Source organism: Nelumbo lutea, chromosome 5 (assembly GCF_056320005.1).
Source record: "Nelumbo lutea isolate HS-2025 chromosome 5, American lotus-T2T, whole genome shotgun sequence".
NCBI lineage: Eukaryota > Viridiplantae > Streptophyta > Magnoliopsida > Proteales > Nelumbonaceae > Nelumbo > Nelumbo lutea.
Genome location: NC_142688.1, coordinates 14860730 through 14872217, shown reverse-complemented (window position 1 = coordinate 14872217; position 11488 = coordinate 14860730). Strand labels below are relative to the sequence as shown.

The 11488-nt window shown below is 36.3% G+C and overlaps 1 protein-coding gene across 3 annotated transcripts in view; it reads right to left on the bottom strand.

Annotated features, from left to right (window-relative positions):
- Positions 1 to 1324: 1324 nt before the first annotated feature.
- LOC148850527 (chaperone protein dnaJ A7A, chloroplastic-like) overlaps positions 1325 to 11488 on the bottom strand; it is a 33256-nt gene continuing 23092 nt past the window's right edge. For all 3 annotated transcript variants that reach the window (XM_088947199.1, XM_088947198.1, XM_088947200.1), the window contains 6 exons: positions 10906 to 11047; positions 10717 to 10774; positions 5646 to 5688; positions 2805 to 2853; positions 2618 to 2695; positions 1325 to 2519 (listed from right to left, as the gene is read on the bottom strand). In XM_088947199.1, the coding sequence (XP_088803325.1) occupies positions 1668 to 2519; positions 2618 to 2695; positions 2805 to 2853; positions 5646 to 5688; positions 10717 to 10774; positions 10906 to 11047 (1222 nt within the window). In that variant the 3' untranslated portion in view covers positions 1325 to 1667. The remainder of the gene's footprint in view (positions 2520 to 2617; positions 2696 to 2804; positions 2854 to 5645; positions 5689 to 10716; positions 10775 to 10905; positions 11048 to 11488) is intronic.

Below are 11488 nucleotides of genomic sequence, written 5' to 3'. Positions count from 1 at the left end.
GTTTATTTTATACTATTTTTTTTTCCTTAAACTTTGCCACCAACTACTACTGAGCTTCATTTTTTTAGAGAAAATCTATGATGCGAAAAAGATATGGTAGAACAGTTTTGATAATCAAAACCCACCCGTGAATTTTGATAAATAACACCTGATTGGCTACCAGGTTTATGATTCCAGTTGACTGGTCAAAAGTTTCTCAGATATGATATCTTTTCCGTATCATAGTTGAACCCTTTTTTTATTGGTAAAGCTGCCAGCAAGTCTACAATTAATGTGGTGTGTAGCCACATCCAAAAAACAAAAAGAGCACTGTGCAAATCACAGGACCCACCGTATCCAGAGGAGCAAATCAGATCGCAAACAGTTTCCAATATGTCCTAATTGTTCCCAGGAAAGGACGTCAGTCGACAGCCTTCCTCTGCCTTGTGAGGTTCTCATAATTCATTTTGTTTGATGATCACGATTCATAATTCATTATGTTCTTATAGCTTAGTCTCTATGTGCGGATGTCCCAAAGAATCCTAAGAAGGTTAGGTGAGGAAGTAGTGTTATCAATGGGTCGGATCTGATTTGGAGCAGGCTGTACGAATCTTGAACCAATTATTAATCAGTTCCATGAGCCCCATCAGAACAATCAGGGCTGATCCGATTATACTCGAGTCTATAATCACCTATGATAATAACAACTTAAAATTTTTGTTTTTCATAATGTAACTATAAAAAAAATGACCAAGTTAATAAAATAAGTATTTTTAATCAAAATTATCTTACATACAATCTATAAAATGTACTCTTTTAGACATAAAATATAACAAAAAACAAGAAAACGAGGCCTTTACATATTATTAACCATATTAATATATAATTGATACAAATCTTCAGTTTGAAACAACAAGAACCAATCTCTATCCAATTCTTAATTAGGAAAAAACCACAGAACCAGAACCAACGTAATCCGTTTGTTATGTTTGTTTCTTTTGGTTCGATAGATTCCACACTTTTAGTGGCAGAATCCCCTCTTTTTCCCTTGTCGCCTAGAAGTTAGAAGAATAGAAGCTACTGGGCAAGACATCACAGAAGTGACCCAAACAAGATGAAAGCCCTGTTCCTTGAGGCAATCATACAACCCAAGGGAGCCTTTACCGATATCTATCGTTTTGTTCCTTGAGGCTACAGAGTATACAAATATATGCAAAATATAAGGTTTACTCCTTTCAAACTGAATCTAAAACAAAAACTGCCAATATCAGCATCTACCTGGCCGGCATAAAGCTAGATATTATCAAACTTGACCTTGTATTTTAAAGAATGAAAGATTTTCAAATTGATAAATATTTGCTTGATTTTTATATTCTTTTCAACTAACAAGTCATCAGAAAAAGTGAAAGGAATTATAAAAGGTAGAACAAGTACAAAAGAGAACTATCACCTAGTCTCTTTTTTCTATCTTCCCTTAAAACACATCTATTTATAGGACAAAATCAAACACAAACGTTTTACCTACAACTGCATTCTTTACTGCTCCACGTAGCCTGACAAAGAAATTTATAAGTCAAGTTTTCCCACGGCATATTGCATGAACAATTTACTCATCCATGAGAGACAAAGAATAAGGAATCATAGGAGGAGAAGTGACTGATAAAGGGCAACATAAGGTATCCTCACTACTATCTCCTACTATTTGCGGTCTTAGCCTTGTTTAGGTTCGCAAGTTCTTCAATGAGTTTCCTTTCTTCACCACTCAACCGTTTTGGGATCTCAACCTGCACACGGACCAATTGGTCACCCCTCATGTTGCTTTTATTTAGAAATGGAACACCTTTCTTTGCCATCACTAGTGTCGTGTTTGGCTGGGTACCAGGTGGGATCTTTAAATCAACCATGCCATCTACCGTCGGAACCTTGATTGTTGTCCCTAATATTGCATCAATGTATGACACCTTACAGGTGTAGAGAATGTTTGTATCATCACGTTTCAGTACAGGGTCTGCGAGAACTTCAATCATGACAAACAGGTCTCCTGGGGCTCCACCTCTCCTCCCAGCATTACCTTCTGATCGAACCCTCAGCCGACTACCAGAATCAACACCAGCTGGAACTTTCAAACTAATCCGCTTTGTCCGCCTTACACGCCCATCCCCGCCACAGGTATTGCAAGGAGTGGACAACTCACCAGTCCCACCACAGGTTGAGCAGGTAGTTACCTGCTGGAAGATACCCAATGGAGTCCTAGCTGATGAGATAACCTGACCTTGGCCGCCACATGTACTACATTGCGTAGGCTTGGTCCCTGGTTTTGCACCTGAACCATTACAGGTGCCACAGTTCTCAAGACGGGTTATCTCAATCTCTTTTTCAACTCCAAAAACTGCTTCCTTGAAATTCAAGACAAGAGTGTATATCTCATCTTCACCATCCACTGCCCTATTTCTGGAACTCCTGCCTCCCATGCCCATTCCGCCCATACCACCCATGCCTTCAAATAATGATTCAAACAGATCAAATGGATTGCTGAAATCCTGTCATGGTAGAATACTCTCGCTGTGAGAAGATACAACTAAGGGTAAAAAAGTGAAATAGCCAAAATTGATGATTTTCCATGCATGTAAAAACTTACCCCCATGCCCATACCACCTTTAAGCCCAGCTTCTCCATATTTGTCATACAAGGATCGCTTCTCATCATCGGAGAGCACCTGCAGAACATGTCCTTGGGTTAACCACATTACACATCCATGCCTCCACTCGCCATCACTGAACCACAATCAAATTCATAAAGTAGACATACTGAAAACAGCCCCTTACCTCATAGGCATTGCTAATCTCCTTAAATTTCTGTTCAGCTCCAGGTTCTCTGCAGCATAAAGAAGACATGACATAAATAAATAAAAAGGAATGTTCACCAGCCTCATAGTTCGATCCTGTCTTTCAGTTAACAAGCACAGAATGACATTATCAACTTTGACTTTGTTGCTTTTGTTCATGGCTAGTGTCATGAAAAGATGCATACATGGAAGGATAGGTTGCCATGTCATCTTAATGGCAAATTAGGTATTAAACAACTTCAATTCTCATGGACACATGAACAAAAAGAATCTCTTGTACAGTTCAGGATAGACAGATCGATCTTTATGGACATAAATTAGATATTCAATAAGGTGATTGAGACCTTAGCAAGAAAAAAAATGTAATATTTATCAGACTCCATAATAATCTTATTATTTTATATGTAATAATACTCCAAACTTTACACAAACAGAAATGTTATAAGATACAAGACCACTAATAGGACTGTATATATTTTGAGAGAAATGCATGTGATCATAGCACATCTGCAAGGTAATTGAACGCAGAGTCTAATATAAAGTAATCAAAAAGAGATCAGAAACTTATTTCTTGTACATCTCCCTTCAATTCCCTTTTCAGATAATAATGTTTCTTTTTTTTTTGAAGAAGAAGGTAAAGTATTGTATTGCAAAATGAAACCAGGAACATAATAATGTTTCTATTATTAATCGAAAAAAGGGAAAAGGAAAAACTAAAATATATACACCATGTATAAATGTTTATGCAATGATACTTCTGTATATTTTCTTTTCATTTTATTTTCTAATTTGGAGTATACATCCCAAATAAAATACAAATACAAAACTGCAAAAAAATATTAGCAACTGAACTCAGATCTGACCAACCCACCAGTGGCAGAGCCAGGAATTTTTGTCAGCGGGTGCAACCAAAATTAAAGTAATAAAAAGGAAAAGGCATCAATATATAAATATTTATTATTAATCATTCACATGTGAAACATTACAATGACTTAACCTTTTAAAACCACAATAGGTCATTGTTTTAAAAGCGCAAGGGCCAATTTGCGCCTGAGGCGCAAGGCGAGGCACACACCTTTTTAAGAAAGGCACAAAATTACAAAAAGAAAGCTAAAAAATCAAAAAAAAAAGTCAAAAAATGCCAAAATTAAAAAAAAAGGAAATATATTAAAATATATTAAAAGTAATGTTAATAAAAATATAAACTTAAGTTTTAAAATAAATGATTTAAAAAACCTATTATCTAAAATTAAAACACATAAACATAACATGTAAAGTGTATTCAAATGAAAATTTAAAAATAAAAGCAAACATATAAAGCATTTTCAAGCATGTAAAACCCACAATCTCTTTTTTTCCTTAATTGCCTTGCTTCAAGTAGTTAATGTGATGTAAAACATATTGCATTCTTGATTCTATGAGTCGACTTTGTAGCACGCCCCTCGAGGCACAAAATTTTAAAAAGGCGCATGCCTGGGCTGAGGCGCAAGGCGCATCAGGTGCACGCCTAGGCGCACCAGGCGTGTGCCTTTTGAAAGAGGTGAGCCTAGGACCTGGGCAAGGCGCATACCCCAAAATGCGCCTCATCTGTGCGCCTGAGGCGTGCCTTTTAAATCATTGCAAGAGGTACCCCCATGCTTTTAATGAAGTTCGGAAGCTTTATTTTTATTGGGTCAAATCTTTATATATTTTGAATTAACCCCACAAACTTTATTTGAGTTGGATCAATTTTGAACAAAGAAATTAAACCTTACATAAATTGTGAATAACCTCTTAAGGATTTTAGAAGCCAAGTAGGTTCAATTGCTCACCCTCATGACAATTTAGCTCCACCTATGCAACCCACTCAGGCGTGAACTGTTTCTCAATTTAGCTTGGCAAGGTTTGGGCTGGTGAGGTTTACCTTAGAGTTTGGACCATGTATTAGGGTAGAACCAGGATTGGACCAAAACCTAACAAAGAAGGAAAGAAAATACATTGACCCAATTATGTATGTGTTTGAGCAATAACCAGAGGTGAGCACATCCAAAAGATAGATATTAGAGAGTTCCCAATTATAATAGATCTGCACTCCTGTATAACTAGAGAGTCCCAATCTCTTGCTATATACTATAGAAGCTATGCTTTTGCTTGAGGTTCTGCCATTTTAGTAATGAAATTATTTCCCAATCTGTTGAAAAAAATTTACAGTATGTCAACACCTAGCAAATAACTAATAAAATATAGCAATTACCATGCACACAAGTACATGCATGCAAAGGAAAGAATTAAAAGTTACAAGATACCAATGCAAGAACTTGATGAATATGGGAAAAATAGCATAAATGATGGCAAAAGAATTGTAATACGGTGGTTAATGACAAGAAAGAGCAAAGCTTACAAACAAAAAGGTCAAACAAGTTATTGAATTGTAAAAAGATGGTTAATGACAAATAAGTCAATAGAAATGCAGTCAAATGTTTTCCTTAGAAAACAATGTGATTACCACCTAATGCATACTGGACAAGATACCCAAACCTTTTCATTTTCTTCCTTTTTTATTTTATTTTGTTTATTTTGGTGAGGCAGTGGGGTTGAGATACCTTGTTCATATAACCTGAAGCAATATTTTTTATGGCTATACCATAAATAGAAACATCAAAATGGACAGCCAAGTAGAGATTGTCGATTTCTCTATAAAATAATTCACACATCACAAGATGAATGCACACAACTGTATAAGAAGATATATAAGCACTTTTGATCATGTTGCTGATCGAAAAAGTAAAAAAGGATACATGAGCACAACTGCACAACAGGCAATTGTAGCAATTCAACTTACTTGTTGACGTCTGGATGATAATTCCTAGCCAGCTTCCGATAAGCTTAACATCAAAAAGTAAATTACCAACAAGATCAAATGAGAAGAAGGTAAAATAGCAAGTAACTAACTCATGAATACAAAAAGGAAAAAATACCAGAAGAGTTTAAATCAGTTGATATTAAACCAAATATACTCAAACACAAAAAACAGGTTCAAGATAGATTTAGTAAAGGGAATATAGAGACTGCTGGGTGCTGACTCCAGTTGTATATGAGGGAAGTTAATCAATCCCGCAGTTGAGAAATTCATGTATTTCATTTCCTTTTAAGGTGATCACCATTGACCATCAACATGATGAGGTGATACAAATACAAAATCGTTATGCTATGTGAAGATCTTCAGAAAAAGTTGATGAATAACTTTTTCTTTTTTTTTCCCAGCAACGGTTTTTATTGAAAAGATAAAGCAATTTGTATTTAACTATTAATCATCAGAAATTTGTTACAATAACCCATGTACAATTAGAAGCTATAGAATGAAAGAGCACTTTCATTTGTTTTAGGAGCTCTTTTGCTTTTTCTTTTAGGTCTCATGATCTTGTCCCCACTCTGAGAGAAGCATTTCTTTCCTGGCCTTTCAGTTTTGGTAGGGAGTACAGATTATATCATTTGTCCATGGTCCCTTTTTTACTTTTCAGGGATGTTTAAGGAGAACATAAATGGAGGACTTTCAATAGTTTAGAAATGCATTCATAGAATCTCTGTGGATATAAACAAACTGGATTAAAAGATCCAAAGTTTTATGAGTAGAGAGAAGCATACTCACACTGTGAGGTGTTTTAGTTTTGAGTCTTTTCTATACATCTCTTCAGTCTCATATGCACATCATTAAAACTTTTTTAATACTCGTTAAAAAATAGATTCATTAAAGTAATAACTTAAAAAGCTTTCACCAATTTCTAAGGAATCCACCAAAGAATAATCACAGTCTTGCTCTAAGAAAAAATAAATTTTGGAAGGACTGAAGAAAAGCAAGGAAAGTTTGAAGAATTGTGCAGATTCTCAATTAGCTACAAATGGTGGTTATTAGGGGAGGCAATTGGGCGGGTTTGGATGGGTTGAGTTTGGGTTGAGCTTCAACCCAACCCATCTAACCCGTCAACCAATTAATAACCCATTTAGAGAAAAATAAATGGGTTGGGTTGAACCCAAACCTGCCTTGACCCAATCCAACCCATTAAATTTTAATTCATTAAAGCATGGAAAGATGCAAAAAGAAAATAGAAATTACAAGAAAAGTAAAACAAAGATTATAGAAAACACAAAAAATGAAAAAACAAGCTAACAAATTTACAAAAAGCATAACAAAATATAGAAAAAAAATACAAAAAGATAATAGAAATTGTGGGAAAATATAACACGAATTATAAAAAAACACAAAAAAAATGAAAACAAATAATAAAATTGCAAAAGAAAAGAAAAGCAAATTGTAGATAGCAAGAAATAAGGAAACAATGAAAGCTAGCACACAACGTATAGAGTTTAGTTATTAATTCTATCTTTGGGGATATTTCATCAAACACTTTCTGGGCTCAATTTTTGAGAGAAACAAGAGATAAGTTATGCCTGTCCACAGTCGTGAAGTCAGGGAGTTCCCACCAATCACAGACAATGAGCCACAGAATTATCTGAGCTCTGGCTCATTGGGCCTTTTACCCCCTCCAGTTTTTACTACAGATGAGGTCTTGATTGGTGGTGTTGCTATACAAGTCTCAAAATTATCCAAGCTTTAGCTCATCGATCCTATTACTCCTCCAATTCTCGGATGAAAACAGAGGTACTATAGCTGAATTCTTTATCTATGGTGGCAGTGCATCCATTGGCTCCCTCTTACAATGCAAGATATGGTAAGTTCATCTCTTCTTCATGTGAAATGGCTCAAAGTCACCGATCAAGACTTGAAAATGGGTAATGGAGAAGATCCCAATGGCACACATGATGGATGATATGCTGGTTGGGAAAAATGTGAGGGGTCTGCTGATAAAATTGTAGAGAGTGAGAGAGACAGAGAGAGAGAGAGGTATAGTGTGAGAATAATTCAGGGTTTGGAACCAGAGAGTCAAAATATCATCAAAGATAATGGGTTATCCGTTGGGAACCCATGACCCAACCCGCCCAAACCATTAAGTCACCCTTTATTGGGTTACCCAACCTGTAGTAACCCAGAAATAAATGGATACAACCCAACCCATCAATTAATGGTTGGGTTAGGTGGGTTAGTGGGTTGGGTTGAAAAATTGCCACCCCTAGTGGTTATTAGGTCCACATAAGTCCTAAAGATGTGCCAATTTGAATTGTGTTCCTCTCTGATGTGAAATCCCATAGATTTAAGGGGATTATCTGAGAAACCACCCACTGCTCTGGTTCAGGACCAATGTAATACACTTTTTTAATTATTAGATTGTGAACTTAACTCATGAAGATTGACAGCCTTCGAACAAGACATCTCCTAGAAATATAAAATCTTTATAAGAAAATTAATTTCTTGTAAACAATAAGGGTAATTAGATTTTTTGTCCTTTTGTTTAGTATTAACAAGATCCAAAAAAACATTTTTAATAATCAAAATTTGAAGATAGAATTGTCCATAACATCATAACAGAGCTTTGCCAAAAAAGAGATTATAATCACCCAGAACATCATAACAGGGTTAGATACAAAGCTTCACCAAGAAAGAGGCAAAGCCAACATACACAAGATATGATAAAAAGAAACAACAGCAATACTTGGATAGTTTTCAAGTGACCTAAACCCAATAGTGCACCAACAGAAAGAGAAAGGAAAAGGAGTTGAGCAGGACAGACCCTTATATCCCATGCTTGTCAAGCATACCAATTAAAGTTTTTCCCCCTTGTTGGGAGTGGCAATTTTTAACCCAACCCACCCATTTACTTGACGGGTTGTGTGATCAACCCATCACCCAACCCACCCATTTAAATGGGTTGGGTTGGGTTGGGTTGTGGATAACCATTGGGATTATAGACATAAGTATTAATTCCTTAGCCTTTTTTTTTATTTTCTTCATTAGAATTAAATAAATTATAATTAATGCATTAATTTTCTATTAATAATTTAGTTTTGTCTTGAATCAATACACTTCACCCAACATAAATCCAAATCAATTTGACCCAAGTCCAGACCAGTTCAACGCGGTCTGACCCGATCCAACATATACTGATCCAGGTTGACCCAAATCCAAAATAGGCCTTGGGTGGGATGGTTCAGTGCCGCTTGCTTTGTTCGTGTTGGGCTGTCCGGCCCAACCAATATTCACACACACCGACCCGACCCAATACAAGTCGATTTGGGTCGACCCGAATCCAAAATAGTTTTGGGCGGGATGATTCAGCCTCCACACACTTTTGCACGATCTGGACCGTCCATCCAACCAATATGCACACGGGCCGACCTGAATCCGGGCCGACCCGGTTTGGGCCATCCAGTCCGGTCTCGAACCCATGCGCAAACCTGACATGGTCCGGTCCAAGTCAATCCACCATTTGCTGAACCGGTCCAGCCGGATTGATCCAGATCTAAACGGTTCAACCACACTTGAACCTAAGTGGTTTAAGTTGGTCTGACCAGTTTGAACCTAAGTGGTTCGGTCAAACCCAGAATCCAAACATAGTCAAATGGATGTAAATAATAACTACAATAACCACCAAGCTACAACTAACTTATTTGTTAAGAGAAAGAGAGAGAGAGAGGGAGAGCTTGATTTTTAAGTCCATAAATATAAGATTAATGGGTTTGGGCGGGTTGGATTGGGCTAAAGCGGGTTTGGGTTGAACCCAACCCATTTAATTTTATATAACTGGGTCATTAATGGGTTGTCGGGTTAGATGGGTTGGATTGAAACTCGACCCAAACCAAACCCAACCCAACCCGCCCAATTGCCACCCCTACCCCAAGTCTAGGCCCAACCAAGTGACCAACCACAACAACACAACCTAGTCTGGTAGTCCAATACATTACATACCGCTAAGTTTTTTATTGTTTTCTCAAATCAACAATATATCACAACAATAATAATTAGGATTCTCCCTGACACGGGTTGAGAGCAACAAATCTTTCAGGATTTATTGGAATATATTCAATACTTGAGGGAGACGGATCTCTGGATTTTTTTATTGGTAACTGTTCACTTCTATTGATGATAAAAATGTTTAATTTACGAAGACATAGGATGTTGAGGCATCACATGGCCCCCAAGCACTGTCAGACACATAACCCCTATATACCCTTTGAAGTACTATGCACAAGGCTATAAGTTGATCAATCAGCAAAGTAATTGACCCCCATTCGCCTCTTGTTTGGCTAGAGTATCTGCAAAATTTTTTGCTTCTCTTCTTGTCCACTAAAAGTGAGTTCATAGTTCCTGCACCAGCTTTCTGGTTTCTCTAGACAGATACTGCCATGGGCCTGGATTGTAGTAAATAACTCACAACTGTGGACAAAATTGTAATAAAACCTGTACATAATGTGTTATTATTTGTTCTATTGTACTAATATGCTTCAGTTGTATGTTATCATATGTTTGTATATCCCAACTGGGGCATCCCCTTGTAATAAAATTAGCCCTTGGACATTGTACTAAAATTGTAATAAAACCTGTACATAATGTGTTATTACTTGTTCTATTGAACTAATATGCTTCAGTTGTATGTTATCATATGTTTGTATATAGCCCAACTGGGGCATTTTTGCAACTGTATATATCAAGCCCCCTTGTAATAAAATTAGCCCTTGGACATTGTACTAAAAGTGTTGTATAAATGACAAATGACAAATCCAAATGTAAGCACTTCTATTATCAAAATTGGCATATGGTGGAATCACATATCAAAATAGGTGAACTCAATAGAAAACCTGATTAATAAAGGGAACCTCAGTGCAGAGAGGTTGTGTGAAAACAAGTTCAATTTTACATCAGAAAGCTACAAAGCATAAAAAGATGGACGGAATACTAATCCACTTTTATGATCATGATAGCAATAAGGCTCTAAAAAAGATGGACTAGGCATACTTACCACTTTTTATTTCAGATTTACTGGCATTTTTTGACACCCCAAGGACAGAATAGTAGTCCTGTATGCAGAGAATGTTAATACTTAAGACTATAAGATGAACAGTCAATGAGCATTCCACTAAAAATAAAAATAAAAAAAGGAATAGAACAAGCAGATAATTGATAAAAGGAAAGCCAGAAATATACTTACAGTATCAGCTCTAACAATGAATCGTGCTCCCCTGCGACGATGCGCATTCTGAGAAGGCCCCGTATCAAACAATGCATGCAAGGATTCGTGTGAAAATAAACTTGAACTTGGTGATGCCAAATATTTTATCTTGCTTGAAACACTGCACACAATGATTGTATATCAAAACAACACTTATAAAATAAAAATGATTCTCAACAATATCAGAAACAAAAGAACAAAAGAAACACCAGGAATCATTTCATATGTTCAATAGGTGAGGAAGGTTCCTTTTAACACACACACATCCAAAAAAATGAAAGATGTGTCATCTTTCCAGAAAAAGTAGATAATGAAACTTGTTAAATCTGTTAATAGCTATGTAATATGCGCCGCAGGGGCACTTTGGTCTTTTTATTTTTTGTTTATTGTTACGTTGGGTTGCGCAAATCTACACACACACACACACACACACACACACGCACACACACACACACACAGAATATATATATATATACACTAAAACACAGCAGTCTAGAAATTTTCTCCATTTTTTGAATTTTTTATTTTTTTATTCCATGTCATTTTTTAAACAACCAACTAG